At 56.9% G+C, this 16804-nt stretch overlaps 7 protein-coding genes across 7 annotated transcripts; 5 read left to right on the top strand and 2 right to left on the bottom strand.

The window, feature by feature from the left end:
* The first annotated feature begins 1 nt into the window (after position 1).
* Positions 2 to 1984, top strand: BDY17DRAFT_6369 (uncharacterized protein). Its single transcript, XM_033738572.1, has 3 exons — positions 2 to 973; positions 1034 to 1301; positions 1358 to 1984. Exons 1-3 carry the CDS (start codon positions 441 to 443, stop codon positions 1856 to 1858), a joined length of 1302 nt encoding a protein of 433 aa, XP_033593792.1. The 5' UTR covers positions 2 to 440; the 3' UTR covers positions 1859 to 1984.
* Positions 1985 to 2225: 241 nt separating this feature from the next.
* BDY17DRAFT_314397 (aspartic endopeptidase Pep2) lies at positions 2226 to 3489 on the bottom strand (the record flags this gene model as incomplete). Its single annotated transcript, XM_033735815.1, has 2 exons — positions 2226 to 3368; positions 3424 to 3489. 2 exons carry the CDS (start codon positions 3487 to 3489, stop codon positions 2226 to 2228), a joined length of 1209 nt encoding a protein of 402 aa, XP_033593791.1.
* A 1362-nt stretch (positions 3490 to 4851) lies between these two features.
* On the top strand, positions 4852 to 6073 carry BDY17DRAFT_288541 (uncharacterized protein). Its single transcript, XM_033732204.1, has 2 exons — positions 4852 to 5244; positions 5299 to 6073. Exons 1-2 carry the CDS (start codon positions 5017 to 5019, stop codon positions 5902 to 5904), a joined length of 834 nt encoding a protein of 277 aa, XP_033593790.1. The 5' UTR covers positions 4852 to 5016; the 3' UTR covers positions 5905 to 6073.
* A 510-nt stretch (positions 6074 to 6583) lies between these two features.
* BDY17DRAFT_319780 (uncharacterized protein) lies at positions 6584 to 9538 on the top strand (the record flags this gene model as incomplete). The annotated part of the gene is made up of 3 exons (XM_033736336.1): positions 6584 to 7201; positions 7258 to 8904; positions 8957 to 9538. The coding sequence occupies 3 exons, from the start codon at positions 6584 to 6586 to the stop codon at positions 9536 to 9538; spliced, it is 2847 nt and encodes a 948-aa protein (XP_033593789.1).
* A 380-nt stretch (positions 9539 to 9918) lies between these two features.
* On the bottom strand, positions 9919 to 11496 carry BDY17DRAFT_288538 (non-heme chloroperoxidase). Its single transcript, XM_033732203.1, has 2 exons — positions 10162 to 11496; positions 9919 to 10111 (listed from the first exon to the last, which is right to left on the bottom strand). Exons 1-2 carry the CDS (start codon positions 11000 to 11002, stop codon positions 10047 to 10049), a joined length of 906 nt encoding a protein of 301 aa, XP_033593788.1. The 5' UTR covers positions 11003 to 11496; the 3' UTR covers positions 9919 to 10046.
* Positions 11497 to 12453: 957 nt separating this feature from the next.
* Positions 12454 to 14160, top strand: BDY17DRAFT_314395 (arylsulfatase precursor; the record flags this gene model as incomplete). Its single annotated transcript, XM_033735814.1, has 3 exons — positions 12454 to 12469; positions 12523 to 12655; positions 12717 to 14160. The coding sequence occupies 3 exons, from the start codon at positions 12454 to 12456 to the stop codon at positions 14158 to 14160; spliced, it is 1593 nt and encodes a 530-aa protein (XP_033593787.1).
* A 660-nt stretch (positions 14161 to 14820) lies between these two features.
* On the top strand, positions 14821 to 16347 carry BDY17DRAFT_244318 (uncharacterized protein; the record flags this gene model as incomplete). The annotated part of the gene is made up of 1 exon (XM_033730518.1): positions 14821 to 16347. The coding sequence occupies one exon, from the start codon at positions 14821 to 14823 to the stop codon at positions 16345 to 16347; it is 1527 nt and encodes a 508-aa protein (XP_033593786.1).
* Positions 16348 to 16804: the final 457 nt, after the last annotated feature.

The raw sequence follows: 16804 nt of genomic DNA, 5'->3' as shown, positions 1-16804 counted from the left end.
TCGGCCTCCCCGATCGGGAAGCCCCTGGGGGCTGGCTGCAAGTGGAAATAGGCATGCAGGCATTTCACTAGGGGAATTGACAAAAGTCCGAGCAAGCAAGATTTCGGGGATGACATGCCCCGGATTGCGACACGTCTTTTGGCAGGCATGTGAGCTTAATTTCGGCTTCACCTCCCCAACTCCCCAAGCTTCCTGCACGACGTAAGCCACAGTCCTTCTAGGCCGTTGCTTGTCCGGCCGCTCACCATCTCGGCGATCAACCATTGCCCTCACCGCCTCGGGAAGATGTACACCGTCTCTGGAACAAGTCCAGTCTCGGGTCGGCGATCATAGCACCGCTCAAATGGTGAACTGGACAATGTGGCATCCCGATCTTGTTGTCGTCGTAGACCGCGCGGTAGTTGCCACTGTCCTTATGCGGCTCGCGTCGTCGAGCCTCCATGCACCCTGCACGATATCAATATTGCACGCTGTGGCGTGATGTCGCTCTAGGCCAGTCCGCAAGTCACCTTCAGCAGGGTTGTAGCGAACGAAGCACGGCCATCGGAGAGGCCGGGGCCATAAGTCCCCCTCCATTCAGTCCTCGGAGACAAGCCTTTGCTGCCTCAACTCACGATTTTCAACTTGTCCGTCTTGTTCTTCTTCTCCTTCAGTTCTCAACGATGCGGCTTTCACACGTACTCCCAACCCTCCTCGGCCTTGCCTCGCTGGCATCGCTCGCTTCGGCTTCGGGGACTGTCGTCGAATCTCGTACAGTGTGTCACACTTCGTACGGGGCCCTCAGAACTACATACTACTCTACCTCATCGACATCGACAACCTGCCCGGTGTCTACCGTCACGAAGACGAAATCCGGAAGCCAGGCGGTGAAGACTTCAACTGTTCTTCAAACCGTGACAGTTGCTGCGTTACCGACGACTGTTACCGTAACGTCGACTGTGGACACCACATCCGCATTAACCACCACCTCGGTGTAAGTTTGATCACTTTTGCATCCACTGCCTGCTCCAGGGCTGATCCTATGCTGGCGTAGGACAACCTCTACCACTGGTGTGACCGCAACTGCCACAACTACCAGTTACTCGTTCGTTGGGGGACCATCACCAAACAAGCGAGACGTGCAGCGCCATACTACCACGTCTCAGCCGCAGGTCCATTGTACAGTGTTGGAATACCATTGCACCCCCTCCGTGACTACCACGACAACGACTGTGGCTCGCGGCGGCAAAGGTAGCTTGACAGTAACCGTGACATCGCAAAAGATAATCACGACTACACCAACCGTCAAGGCAAAGCATACTGTACGTCGTGCTCACTAGCCCACCATTAGCTACCACTAACGAGCACTTTGCCATAGGTTACGTCCACCTCCGCGACTACCTCGGTAGTCACTAGCACGAGTATCAGCACGACCACCACGACCACCACGACAACCTCAACAACCACGTTCTCGAACTTTAACATTGCCGCGAGCAGCGACACCACGGTAGCAGACGGTACCACGCTGGATAACTCACAGATTGGTGGATCAGGAGCGGGGTATGCTGTCTTCGATAACGCCAACACCGTTTTCACCCTCGACTCCTCCACCGGTCAATTGTACGACATCTCCACACAAGAGATTGCCGTGATCGCACTCGACGGCCCAGGGGCGAATTCAATCTACTTCCTCACCAGTGATAACATCAGCGGCAATCCATATGAGGAGTGCGACTGCGAGATCACTGGCACGGTGCTCTTCTGCAATTGTTACGGTGAGACCGCTTTCCAAACCGACCCAGAGGGCGGGTTGTATGTCGCCAGTTCCGTGGACGACGGTTACAACTCAGTAACGCTAGTGGTCCTGCCTGTCTCTTAATTGGCAAGGTCGGGCAGGCGGAGAAGGAGCAGCCTGGCGGGAGGAGAAGGTGAGGTTGGGAGTGAGGAGCAGGAGAGGCCACGAGGAGAAGGCGAAGGCGGGTATGAATGAGGAGAGAGCGAGGTTGGGCACGAGGAGCAGGCGAAGAAGCACGATTAAGTACGAGTAGGGTAGGATTACGTTGCAGCTATTGCCGATATACAACGAAATACACGAGCACGAGTCCATTACAGTCTACACACTACTCCCTCTCCGACGCCACTCAACCCAGCGATATCATATCTCAGATCTCCCTCGTGAGGCCGCCGCACTACCCACTTCCTGTCGTTCCCTTCCTTCACACTCGTTTGATCAATGAATTGACCATTTACTTCGCCTTGGCGAGGCCAACGGCGTTGTTGCCGAGGTCGTAGACGGAGTACCACTTCCTCAGGAAAGCATCACCCAAGATGGCCAAGGGACCGGCAGGCTCGGGGATGTCGAAGCCCATGATGGCGCTAATGCAGCTGCCCTGGACCTCGAGGATGTAGTCGTAGGAGCTGATGGAGAAGTTGTGGCCGGTCAGGGTGAAGGTGAGGTCGGGCAGGGAGTCGCGCTTGTCGCACTCGACGGTGTACTGTCCGTTGAAGCCCTTCTTGGCACCGATTTCCTTGTTGAGGAGCTCGGCGAAAGTGCTGGGCAGGGCGATGAGAGAGGTGCCGGTGTCGAGGATGACGCCGGTGCCGTCGAGCTCAGCGGACTCGTCTCCAAAGGTAATGGCATCGAGATCGACCTCCCAGTATGCCTTCCTGCGCAGGGGGATCTTCACCATCTCGCCCTTGTAGAGGTCCTTGTCGACACCGCCGAAGATGGCAACAGAGTCGTCGCCTTCCTTGTTGGTGTCGCCGAGGTAGAAGGAGAAGACGGGCTCGTCAAGGAGGCCTTGGTCGAGCATGTTGTAGAAGGGAGGCACGATGCCGTTGACGGAGATGGTGTCGTAGCCGAGACCCATAATGCCGTCGAAGCGGCCAAATGCGAAAGCCAGACCGGGCTCGGAAGTGGCCTCAGCGAAGTCCTGGTGCTTGATCTTGAGGTCGCCAATGTACACAGTATCCTGGCTGACGTAGCCCTCGAGCGATCCAGAGCCGTACTGAATGGCGAAAGACGAGCCATTCTTCTTGTAGCTGCTCGAGTCGCTGTGGTCATACTTGGTGTGCAGGTAGCAAGCGATGGAGCCGCAGTCTTGGCTGGGCACCCACAGGTTGGAGGAGCCGGTGTCCAACACGACCTTGAACTCTTGCTTCGGCGTGCCAATGGCAATGTCGGAGAAGTACTGCGCATTCAAGAAGTTGTCGACGGGCACGACGTGGGGGTGCTTCTTCTCAGGCAGGATGGCGAACTCGCTCTCGTCGCTCTTGTAGAGGTTCTGCATCGGCGACTGCTGGCTGTACTTGCGCTCCAGATGCTCGACATGCTGGGCGATGTTGGCGGAGGCAAGCTGCTCAGACAGCGGCACCTTCTTCAGCGGCATCTGCGCAGGGTCAGAGAGTGGTTTCATGGTAGGCAACAGCTTGGATCACACGTACTCGGTGCTGGGCGGCACTGGCGGAACCAGCCACAAGGGCGGTGGCAATCAGCGATCCTCCTCTCATGATGGCGGACGGGGTTGATGGTAATGATGGGGGTTTGAGCGATGGAGGGTTGATGAGGGTGAAGGAAACGAATGGAAGGCGCCTGCCTGCCAACTGTCGGATGGACAACGCAACGCGAGGCCCGTGCCCCTCCGATGACGATCTTTATCGCCGCCTGACAGGTCATCCCTCCCCAGCCACCGACAAAAGTCGTGGCGCGGGCGAGAATTTGTGGCGCCACGGAGGTTCGAGGCCTTTTCCCCCGTCCCCGTCGGCCTGACATTGCTCGTGGCGCTGGACACTCGCTGTGCAGTGGAATCACTGCCTCTCTGAAGTTCGTTTCTGGTGCACGTGATGACCCAGCGGCTGCGGATTCTCGCAAAGGGCACAAGAGCGGGCTGATCAGTGTTCAATCGAGGAGATCGCCCCCTTAAGAGACTTCCTACCAGGTTCACACATGATGCGAATTGAGGCCTTGTATGACCGTCGAATTCCTCTCATGACTGCAACCCCGACGGCACTTTGAGCGGCATGGATGCGACGGTCAAGCCTCGGAAGTGCGAGGACTACGCAGTTTGCAAGCGACTCTATCCTAGGATGAAGACTTCTGCAGAACACATCGGTTGAGGCACAGCAACGTCGCTCCCAAGATTTCGCCCAGCAATGCTGAGCGATTTACTATTCGTTGCCCAGAGGCTCGAAGAAGCGACAATATCGATCTCCCTTTCGAGCCGGGCCAAATTATAAATGTCTCGCCATCTACACCTAGCGCCGTCGACATGCCGCCGTACTCCCTCTCATTCAAGCCGAAACCCACAGTAATTCGGAGTTCGTGAGGGTGTCAATATGGCAAAGGCTGCGATGCGGGAACGACTTCTGGGCGCCGACACCGCCAGCGTTTGACACTCCCTCGCTTGCATGTAGGGCGATGCTGAGTCACGGCACGCTGAAACGACTAGAGCCGACGTTTCGTTTGCCGTGGGGGGCCGGGCGCGAACGGGGATTTTCCATCAGTGCTGTAGGAATATGCGCCCAGCCGTTTGGCAGAGACCTTGCCAAGTCGACTACCGCATCCTGCCGGCCATGGCAGAAGACATGCAGTGGACGGGTCGAGATATTTGTGGAGGCAGATTGCTGAATGAATCTATTTCCTCCTCGCCGTCCCAAAGGAGAAGTTCTCAGGGCCCTCCCCACGCCCTTCGCACCAATCCGCGGCGAGCTAAGCGAGCCAACAAGGCTGGAAACAGAAAGCCTCCCGTCCATTCCGCATGCAAGGCCGCGCGACGCCAACCTGGCCCCTGCGGTTGCGCACATGCATGTGGCCCCCCGCCACTTGGCCGACGAGTAGATATTCAAGTTGAAGCAAACGCCCACGTCTTCATGTCCTTCACGCACACATTCTCCTCCTGCCACTTCCTACCCTCCAACATTCGTTGAAATCGTTTTTCTTCCTGGCTCTTCGCCTCCAACTCTCGCTACCTCTTCCTGACCAGCGTTCTTCACCATACGTCACCCTTGACAACCATCCTCTCACCATACAAGCACATCATGCATCTCTCAACACTCGCCGTCGCTCTGTGCGCCGCCTTCCATGCCGCCACTCCGGCATTCGCCCAGGGAACATCATCCACCACCACCATCAAGCCGGGCGCAGTCACCAGCAAGATCGCTCCCCCGAATCAGACCGCACCGCCCGGCTGTTCGCCAAACTACTCAGGCACCTTCCAGATCGGCCCGGTCAACGTCTCCTCTTCATCCAAGCGTGATCTTTCCGAGGTAAGCGTTGTACATGCCCCATCCTGTACAGAGGTATGCTAACAGCCTCTCCAGCGGAACACCATGCTGGGGATCACTCTGGTAGATGGCGTCCTGACCGATCCTTACGGTCGCACCGGCTACATCGCTTCCAACTCGCAATTCCAGTTCGACGGGCCTCCTCAAGCCGGTGCCATCTACACCGCCGGCTTTTCCGTCTGCGAAAACGGCTCCTTGGCCTTGGGCAGCGATGTCACCTGGTACAGCTGTTTGAGCGGCACCTTCTTCAACCTCTACCTCGACTCCATCGGCGGCCAGTGCGTCGAGAGCTACATCGTCACCTACCCTGTTGGCGATGGCTATCCGCTCCCTGTCACGGCGTCAGCTGGAAGCGCGACCATTACTTCTACGGGCACATCATCGGCCGCATCATCCCTCAGCAATGCCACCATGACGACTTCTTCTTCCAACAGGACGGCAAGCATGACACTCCCTAGAACAACAACCACAAGGGCCTCCCGGTCGATCCAGCTCAGCAGCGAGACTAATGCCGTCGCCCCCACGTCGGCCTCTGCAGCTTCCTCGCCCACAGCCTCACCAGGCGCTGCGGCTCATGCTGCTGGTCTTGGACGTGCTATGCTTGGGCTCGCAGGCGGACTGTTTGCCTTTGCTTTGGTCTAACGAACGAACCGCACGCACTGTTTCCGTTCTCTTCACATCAGACGATGATATGTATATACCTTAACGCACGTCACTCTAATGATCACGCCGAGATGGATCATAGACGCCACCGTAGCTCAATCATGAGAAAGCATTCAAATTCAAAATAAACTCCATACTGTAGTCCAGATCATGTTTTCCGATGAAGTAGATGAATACTCCGTACTGTGTAGAGAAAGTGCGATGCAGTCGAGCGCCTCAGGCACCAAAAGAATGGACGTTGATTGGCTGGGGCGAAGCTGCAGGCCCCAAAATCCAGACTTGGCATCTCCATTGAGGACAACGCAACATTGCTGCATCGCAGAGGGCCTCTTTGATCACTTGCGACATCACTTCAATCCTTGGCCACGCTTTGTTGCCGTTTCTCATTGCATCTCCCCGCCTTGGACGCGCCCTGTCCCTCGAGACGCTCTGAACGTTCTTCGCCCCTGGCTTCCCCATCCACTCCCTACCCTGGGATTACGTCTCCCTTGAACCCATCTTGCGATCTGTCCTTCCCGCAGTCGTGAGCATATCAGCGCAGGCCTCCTCTTCGGCTACGTGACCTCTCGGCAGCTTCGTCCACGATACACGACAGAGCCGAACACATCTCCGCATTCGCCTTGAGCCCGCGCGAAACCAGGGGAAGAGTTGAGGCGAGATGGCTAGTCCGCAGCAGCCATACACCGACGGCCAGCCTGGGGCAGGAGAGGGGCAAGACGGCACGTATAATGACCAACTAGCAGGCTCAGCTCCGGCGGCGGCCAAGAAGAAGAGAGCGTACGCGGGTCAGGCTTACGAGTTTGGAGCCGGTGGCAACGCTGCTTTGGGAGGCCAACAACCTGGAGGCGGCCAGTTTCCTGCTCAAGCCGCTCCGGCAGCAGGAGGATATGGATATCCGGGCCAGCAACCTGCTCAAGGTCAACCGCAATATGGCACGCCGCAGCAACCGCAGTATGGAGATCCCAACGCACAAAACCAAGCCCCTCAACCTGCATATGGGCAACCGCAGTATGGCGCGCCCCAAGCCGGGTATGAAGCCCCAGCTGCTGGCTACCCGACCGCTCCGCAGCAAGTACAGCAAGCGGGAGTGCAAGGTGTGCAGCAACAATTCTCCCAAATGACCGTGGGCGGAGGGCCTCAATCACAACAAGCTGGGGCCGCGGTGCCGCAATTGCGTTTGAATCCTCTCCGACCAGTGGATATCAGCGCCCAGGGCCAACCCTTCCATGTCAGCGATCTCGATCAACCTCCCCCGGCATTGATTCTGCCCGCAAACGTATGCATCTCCTGGACTCATACACATGCATGTTGCATTACTGACACGATGTACAGTCTGCAGTCACACCATCCCCGCACTCCAACTGCCCGCCGAAGTACATTCGCTCAACGCTCAATGCCATGCCCGCCACATCATCCCTCCTCAAAAAGAGCAAGCTCCCTTTTGCTCTAATCATCCAGCCATACGCCACCCTTCACGATTCCGAAGACGACGTACCGGTCCAATACGACCAAGTCATTGCTCGGTGTCGCCGATGCCGAACTTACATGAACCCGTTTGCGAGCTTCTTGGACCACAGCCACAGATGGAGATGTAACATGTGCAACCTCACCAACGACGTCCCGCAGTCTTTTGATTGGGACAGCGTGAAGCAGCAAGCAGTCGACAGGTGGCAACGCCCCGAGCTCAACTATGCTGTCAGTGAGTTTGTCGCTCCTCAGGAGTACATGGTGCGAGCGCCGCAACCTCTCATCTACCTGTTCTTGCTTGACGTGAGCTACGCTGGTGTCACGAGCGGTCTCTTGGCAACGGCCGCACGATGCATCCTGGAGAGCCTCGACCGCATCCCCAACACCGACCGACGCACGCGACTTGGCTTCATGGCTGTGGATGGATCACTGCACTACTTCAGCATTCCTCGAGACGGTGGAGAGAGCAACGATGCCAAGATGCTGGTCGTCAGCGACCTCGACGAGCCGTTTCTACCTACACCTGAAGATCTGCTGGTCAGCTTGACCGACTGCCGAGCCAATATTGAGACTTTCCTCGGAAAACTCCAGGGCATGTTCGCGAACACGCAGAATGGAAGTTCAGCCATGGGCTCCGCGTTGCGAGCGGGACACAAGCTCATCAGCCATGTCGGTGGTAAGATTTGTGTTCTCTCCGCATCTCTGCCGAACATCGGACACGGCAAGCTCGAAATGCGTGAAGACAAGAAGGTGCTGGGCACGAGCGGAGAGAGCAAATTGCTCCAGACGCAGAATGCCTTCTACAAAAGCTTTGCTGTGGAGTGCAGCAAGACGCAGGTCAGCATCGACATGTTCTTGTTCAGCTCGCAGTACCAGGACCTGGCATCTCTGAGCAATCTGCCGAGATACACCGGTGGTCAGACCTACTTCTATCCCGCCTGGAACGCCGCTCGGACGGAAGATGCGATCAAGTTCGCCACCGAGTTCAGCGACTACTTGTCCTCGGAGATTGCATTGGAAGCCGTCCTGCGCGTGCGAACCACTACCGGTCTGCGCCCAAGTGCCTTCTACGGCAACTTCTTCAACCGGAGTTCCGATCTGTGCGCCTTCCCTGCCATGCCCCGAGACCAGGCATACGTGGTGGAGATTGCCATCGACGAGAATATCACCAAAGCCTTTGCTTGCTTGCAGGCCGGTGTATTGCACACGACATGCAACGGAGAGCGCCGCATCCGAGTGATCACGGTCAGCATCCCGGTCACGCAGATCTTGGCGGAGGTGTACGCTTCCGCGGATCAGCAGGCCATCGCAGCCTACTACTCCCACAAGGCGGTGGAGAGGGCGCTCAGCAGTGGGTTGGATGCGGCGAGGGACATGGTGCAAGCGAAGATGGTTGAGCTCTTGCAAACGTACAAGAAGGAGCTGGGCGGTGGGAATATGGGCGGCGGTGGGCTACAGTTTCCCGCCAACCTCCGAGCCTTGCCTATGCTGTTTTTGGGACTGATGAAGAATGTAAGTCTTGATGAATGTGGCGTGACTCCGTCAAATGCTGACCCCAAACTAGCTGGGCTTGCGCAAGTCGTCCCAAATCCCCACAGACCTTCGATCGGCGGCACTCTGCCTGCTCTCGACGTTGCCCCTGCCGCTACTGATCCAATACATTTACCCGCGCCTCTACAGCCTGCATGACATGCCCGACGATGCTGGTCTGCCGAATCCCGAGACGGGCGCCATCGTGATGCCTCCGGCGCTGAACCTCACCTCTGCCAACCTTGTTCCCTTCGGCTTGTACCTCATCGACGACGGGCAAACGCAGTTCCTCTGGCTAGGCCGCGACGCCGTGCCCGCGCTGATCAACGACGTGTTCGGCACCGAGGACAAGAATCAGCTCAAGCAGGGCAAGACGAGCGTGCCCGTGCTGGAGACCGAGATGAACGAGCGCGTGCGCGCGGTGGTGGAAAAGAGCCGCGACCACCGCGGCAAAGGGTGCGGCAGCATCGTCGTACCCCCCTTGTACCTCATCCGCGAGGACGGCGAGCCAAGCCTACGTCTATGGGCGCAGACGTTGTTGGTGGAGGATCGCGCGGATCAAGGTGTCAGCGGTGCACAGTTCCTGGGCATGCTGAGAGAGAAGGTGTTGAGCTAGACGTAGCAGTAGATTGCGATGGACGTGCAGCCCGGATGGCGTACGCTGGTGTAGTGGGGGAGATCATCGGTATGGCATCATCCGATCGCTGTAAGGCTGCATGGTTGCAGCGCTGCCAAGTCGCGCTGGGCTTAGGAGAACTAGATAGAGATGTGCAAAAGCAAGCAAAAATTTGATGATCCATCTATCTGCCGTCGAGAATCTTGCTGCCTTGATGCGTACGTGTGTTGCAGAGTCGCAACCGTGGTTGGCGGTGGGGAGGTCTTCTAATCATTTGAATTTAGTGTCCGGTGGGGTCCCGTTGCTTGGGAGTGAAGGGGCCGAAAAAAGATAAAGGTACTTTGCTTATAGGCGCGTCGGTGGAATTTCGGCGAAGGCCGGGACGGGACTCATTGTCTACTGTTGGAATACACCACTCGATACTGTTGACTGCCCAATAAGCAATCAACTCTTACAATCGGCCGCGCGGAACATTGGCTTTTAAACGTGCACTCATTCATCGGTACTGTCAAACTTGTTGCAGGAACTGCACAATATCATCGACGCAACGAGCCTTGTGTGTCGCAGCGATCCCTACCAAATCAGCATCGATGGCAAACGTCAGAGGTGGGCGCAATACAAACCGTGAGCCGCATCTTCGTACGTCTTGATTTCACAGCGTGGCACATTGTCACGAATGAGGCCCGGGCCGGATTCAACCGGATTCGCCGCGTCTGCGTTGCCATGAAGGATCAGCAACGGAAAGTCCAGCGTCTTGCCTTTCTCTCGTATGTGGTCGGTGAAGTCGTTCTCCAGAAATATGCGAATCGTGCGTTCGAGCGCCCACGGATCGGCTTCGTGTGCGATGCGTGCGTAGCGGGCTTTCTCGGCTGCACTCAAGTATTCGCCGCCCTTCTCGCCCCAGACATACTCCAATGACGTATCGAGTCGGGCCGTACGGTCGTCGCGTAGGCTTTCCAGCAGAGCGTCCCAGAAAGCACGAGGGGGGCCGGTGGGCTTGCGTGCAGTCTGCATTGGAATGGGCAGCGACGGGCCCAAGAAGACCAGACCTTGACAGTTACTTTTGAGGGATGGATGGCGGTCGAGCATCATCAAGAACTCCCCACAGCCCAGGCTGGCACCGATCCCGACGAAGAAGTCGCCCACACCGCACGTTTCCAGCACTTGTGCGAGGTCGTCGGCAAACGTCTCGTAGCTGATCTCATGAGGCTTGGACCCGCTCCATTCGCTCTTCCCGAACCCACGCCGATCTATCAGAATGCAGCGAAAGCCGTAGGACTCGCAGAGCGGAAGGGCGACGTGGTCGTACATTTGCGACGAGAAGGGCCATGCGGCAGTAAAGACTAGCGTTGGCTTGCTGGCGGTCTCGCGAGACGCGTGAGGCTTGAACGGAGCGGTGTGCGAGGGCCGATAGTCACGGTAATACAGTGAGGCACCGTCCGAGCGACTGGTGGTGTACGGCATGTTTGCCAATCGATCCGAGTGGTCGATATTGCATTGTCTCCACGGCCTCGGCTTCCCTATTCTATATTCTTGCCCACGTCTTGATCCCGGTGGAGATACTGCTTAGGTCCGAGTAAATCCATTTAAATTCACTCATCGATATGTCCACATAACTCCGTGCCCTTCGTAATCGCGTCGATCACGCACGTCGCTGGCCGAACAGGACAGAAACAGCCTCGTCCACTGTCGCCCCTCCAAACCTCATAGAGAAGAAGTGTCCACCCTTCGAACACCGCCAAGATCGCGCGGAACAAAAGGAAAAGCTTGGCGGAAGGTAAGCTTTCTCTTCGCCAATCACACACTTCGGCCGAGATCCGACCCTGGTGATCAAACGGCATTGATGCAAATCTCTCCCTGTCGTGGCGTGTCGTGCTCTGTCCCTTGGAAGTGCCGTAGCTGTCATTCATTGGTACGGGTCCTGTACCGAGGCCATCATTCGTTAAGTCGGAACGGATATCGCGGCCTGCACGTCGCATTCCGTGCGGTTCCTTTTGCTGCGATGGATTTTAGGCAGCGCAATTCCATGATCCCGGCATTCCCCTTCGACCCAAGGTTCCCACTGCCGGGCGCAGCGCTGTTTACAGGGTTCTGCAACGGCGCAGCCAATCCCCTGCCACCCTGCCTCCACCATCTTGCTAGCTTATAGTGCGGTAAATACATCTGCACGCTGCGCTAGCCGTCCTTTTACTGCTTTTGCTGCCCGAGTCAGACAGCAGGGAGTGTCCACGCGGCTGCCTGGTGCGGGCGGGTTTCACCTTTTACTAAGGACGACTAAACATGAAGCTCGACCCTTTTTATCCCTCTTATATCTATAAGAAGTGAATGCCTCAGTTACTTTTCCGTGCTGTGTTCGCTCCCTCCCTCCCCTGCGGCGCTAGACGTGCTTCCGTTCCCTACACCGACCCTTCCTACGCCGCCGTCATTGAGTCGCACGTGTTTTGACCGCCCCGCAACGCAATCATCCCCTCTCGCACGACATTGCGAGACTGCCAATCCCTGTTCCCTTACTTCAATTACCCGTGTTTCCCACATTCCACGACCTGCACAAAGAATCACACCAACATGGAGGCCACAGGAGTGCGCGGGAACTCCTTGGACGGCTCCAGAGATTCCGATTCGGATCGAGGCATCACCGAAACCAAATCAAAGGGCGCCGCTGCCGCCCCAGCCAGACGCAGCAGATGGCCGAGTCGAAAAATCATTCTTGCCATTGTGCTTGGGTAAGTCGGCTTCTATTGCATTTCCTGGCAAACAGGCAGTGTTTGTAGCCATTCAGATCAGGAAACTTACAGTTTGCTTCCAGATGTATCGTCGTCCTGGGCTTGTCTTTAGGCCTCGGACTGGGGCTTGGTTTGAAGAAGAAGCACCATGTGTACCCGCCGCAGACGACGAAGCCGAATGTCGTCGTTATCATGACTGATGATCAAGGTGACCTTGGACGTCTCCCTTGTCGGACGGCACAGGCTAATGATTGTCAATAGACCTACTTCTCGATTCGATGTCCGTCATGCCCCACGTCAAGCAGCTCGTCGCCGCTCAGGGCGTCACCTATGACAAGCATTACTGCACGGTGGCATGGTGTTGCCCATCGAGAGTCAATTTCCTCACGGGAAGGTCAGTCTCAATGCTTCCATACTATGCACCGTCCTCGGAAGTCCTTGCTAATCCGTATCAGAGCTGCGCACAACACGAATGTGACTGCAACCCTCCCACCCTTCGGAGGTTGGCAGAAGTTCTCCCAAGTCGGCTTGAACTCCAACTATCTGCCCGTCTGGATCAATCAGACCGGTATCGGCACTTACTACGTTGGAAAGTTCCTCAATGGCTATAGCACCACTGATTTCGCGACCCCTGCCTTTCCCGATGCTTGGACGGACAGCTCTTTCCTCGTCGATCCGTACACCTACAACTACTATCACTCGCACTGGACCAACGGGTATACGAAGAAGATCACTGATTACCCCGGCATCCATACGACCAACGTCACGCAGACCAAGGCTCTTGCCATGCTCGACCAGGCCGTGGACACCGGAAATCAGTTCTTTATGATGGTCGCGCCGGTGGCGCCGCACCAGGAGCTCACCAGTGGTACATACCCCCCACCCATTCCCGAACAATGGAAGGGAGTCTTCAACAACAGAACCGCGCCCAGGACGGAGAATTTCAACCCTGTCAATCGAAGCGGCGCTTCTTGGGTCTACGATTTCCCGCGATTGGACAGCAAACAAATTGAGGTCTGCGACTCGACCTACTACCATCGCCTGGGCAACATTGCCGCCATCGATGTCATGGTTCAGCAGTTGATCGAGCGGCTGGATCATTACGGCATTCTCAACAACACGTATATCGTCTACACCACCGACAACGGCTTCCACATTGGCAACCACCGCCTTCTTCCTGGCAAGCGCTGCCCGTACGAGGAGGATATCAACATCCCCCTTCTCATCCGCGGCCCGGGGGTCGCGCAGAATGTCACATCGAACATCGCCAACAGCCACACCGACATGGCTCCGACGATCCTGAAGATGCTCGGTGTTCCCTTGCGCGACGACTTCGATGGTGCCCCAATCGCGTACACCAACGATGAACTGTCCACATCCACCAAGCACGAGATTGTCAACGTCGAGTTCTGGAACGCCGACAACGCTCCAATCGGCGTGGCAGGCAACTACTACTACAACAACACCTACAAAGCCATCCGCGTCATGAACAACCAATACAATCTCTACTACAGCACGTGGTGCACCGGCGAGCGCGAATTCTACGACATGTCCGTCGACTCGCAGCAGATGAACAACCTGCTCGGCATCAACGCCAACGTCAACCCCTCGGTGACATATTACGGCCGGCCGCAAGCCGAAATGGTCTCCCGAATGGACGCGCTACTCATGGTCATGAAAACCTGCAAGCAGGACTCCTGCCGCGACCCGTGGAGCATTCTCTTCCCTGATGACCAGGTCACCGATCTTGGAGCGGCGATGACGGCGTCGTACGATACCTTCTTCGCGGCGCAGCCCAAGGTTACGTTTAAGAATTGCGATAATGGCTACCTTGCGATCAACGAGGGGCCGGTGGCGGTGAATGCGTACCAGAGCGGCTCGCAGCAGGTGCTGGCTTGAATGCGTGCATGCATCGCATCTCGTCCGCGATACGAAGGTATGAAGCGTGTATGAAGGGGGTTTCGGCGCAACGGCATGGCGTGCATGGATGGGAATGCAATGATGATACCCAATGATCCTGCTTGGTGTACTACCCGTGGTAACGAATGCGTTTATGTACATAGCTGGTATACGACATTTAACTTTGTTTCGTCGTTCGCCAATCGCAGTAACTTGTGTTTGCGCGGATTTGATTGCTGGTGAAAGAGTCGATCGCCGCAGATTCTCAATGGCGGGAATTTGCAACCTCAGAATTTGTAGGGGTAATAGCCACGCAAACCACTAATTTCATGTCGCTTCTGGCCCTACTCCAATCACAAGCGGTGCCTGGGTGATGCACAAGTCGGCGACTGTACCTCTTCCCTGATGAATGCGTCAACTCCCTCGCGCGTAATCTCCGGCATTGCTCGCGCGGTGGGAGGCCCGAGGCGAGCATCTACTGCCGGCAGATTTCGAGAGGTTCCATCCCGACCGCGCAGTCCATCTTGTCGCCGATGTGTTCATCTTGGAACCTCTCCGCGGCGGCTGAAGGATGGCATGACTAGATCGACGGCGGTCCGCCCATCGCAACACTTCCCACGCCACTTCAGCAGTAGCGGAGGAGGCGTGGAGCACATCACCATGGACGAGCATCGCCAGGAAGTCGAACGGATCGCAGCGCGCGTACGCAGCTTCTACAACCGCAAGGAGAAGTTCCGCATCTACCACGGCTCGACGAACAGCACGCGCAAGTCGGCCATGACCAAGGACCCGCGCACGGTGGTGGACACGAGCAAACTCAAGCATGTCGTGCACGTCAACCAGGAAACTCGCACCGTCATGGTGGAGCCCAATGTGCCCATGGACCGACTGGTGGAGGAGACGTTAAAGTACGGCTTGGTCCCCCCCGTGGTCATGGAGTTCCCTGGCATCACCGTTGGCGGCGGCTACTCCGGCACGTCGGGCGAGAGCAGCTCGTTCAAGCATGGCTTTTTCGACCAGACTTTGAAGCAGGTGGAGATGGTTCTCGCCGACGGTGAAGTCATCGCCGCGTCTGCGGAAGAACATGGCGATTTGTTCCGCGGTGCCGCTGGGGCGGTGGGCACGTTGGGCGTGACGACGATGGTGGAGATCCAGCTTCGACCCGCGACCAAGTTTGTGGAAACGACATATCACCCAGTCTTCAGCATGGAGCAAGCGGTGGAGAAGCTGCGTGATTTCACTGCGAGACAGGACGAATTCGATTACATTGACGGCATCATGTTTTCGCCTACGAGCGGCGCAATCGTGACCGGGCGCATGACCGACCATCCTCAAAGCGGGCTGACTGTCCAACGGTTCAGCGCAGCAAAAGACCCCTGGTTCTACCTCCACGTCAAAGACCGCATCGCCGGCCGCACAGCCCCAGTCTCCGACGCCGTCCCTCTCCCCGACTACCTCTTCCGCTACGACCGCGGCGGCTTCTGGGTCGGCAGCGAGCCCTTCAACTACTTCACCGGCATGCCCTTCAACCCCCTCACCCGCTGGTGGCTCGACGACTTCCTGCACACCCGCATGCTGTACAACGCGCTGCAAGCCAGCGGGCAATCGGAGCGCATGATCATCCAAGACCTCGCGCTCCCCTACGACACCGCGGCGGAGTTCGTGCAGCGCATGGATGCCCTGCTCGGCATCTGGCCGCTTTGGCTGTGTCCGCTGAAGCAAAGCCCGCACAAAACTATGCATCCTCACTTCAATGAGTACGAAGCTGACGGCAAGACGTTGAAGCCTATGCTCAACATAGGTCTGTGGGGTCGCGCTCCGCCTACGCACGCGGCTTTCATCCAGGCGAATCGAGCTGTAGAACAGACGCTCCGCGAACTGCGTGGCATGAAATGGCTGTATGCCCAGACGTACTCCAGCGAGCCACAGTTCTGGGCGGACTTTGACCGAGCGTGGTACGACGATTTGCGCGCCAAGTATCGCGCCACGAGCCTGCCGACCGTGTACGAGAAGGTCAGGGTGGATGTCGAAGCGGAGGATCAAGCGCGGCATAGTAGAGGGTTCAAGCAGCGTGTCTTGGACGTATGGCCGCTCTCTGGTCTCTATGGCATCAAGAAGGCAATCGATAGTGGGGATTACCTGGGAGCCCGATCTTCCGCCTGGAAAGACTGGGTTCCTAGAGCGTGAATGCTGATGATTTCAGGAGACAACCATGTCTGCTTCTGAAGGGAAACAAAGAAGTTCTACCACCCTTCGCGCCCATGTCATTTTCAAAGCAAAAACTCCCTCCGCAATACCTCCTCCATCCTCAACTGGCGCGCAATCGCAGCAGCAACCGCTCGATCCCTCTCATAGTCGTACGCACGCAAAACATCCTCAAGCGGATGCCGAGGAAGCATTTCAATGCCATGCTCACCCCGCAACACGTCTCCGTCTTGATCATCCAAAGCAATCTGCACATGTCAGCATTCAGTCTTCAAATTTCCACCTTGGAAAGGTGGAGTAAGGGAGGCGGGTAAGGTCTCACGTTAAGTCTCCAGTCCACGTGACCTTTGAGAAGGAGGCAGATGAAGGTGACGAGTGACACGGCAGACCAGAGGATCAGGACCCAGGTGACGCAGATGCAGAGCGGAGTTTCCCACCA

This window comes from Neohortaea acidophila, assembly GCF_010093505.1.
Source record: "Neohortaea acidophila strain CBS 113389 unplaced genomic scaffold BDY17scaffold_1, whole genome shotgun sequence".
Lineage (NCBI taxonomy): Eukaryota > Fungi > Ascomycota > Dothideomycetes > Mycosphaerellales > Teratosphaeriaceae > Neohortaea > Neohortaea acidophila.
Note: the sequence above shows the minus strand (reverse complement) of the source record. Positions and strands in the feature narration are given on the sequence as shown.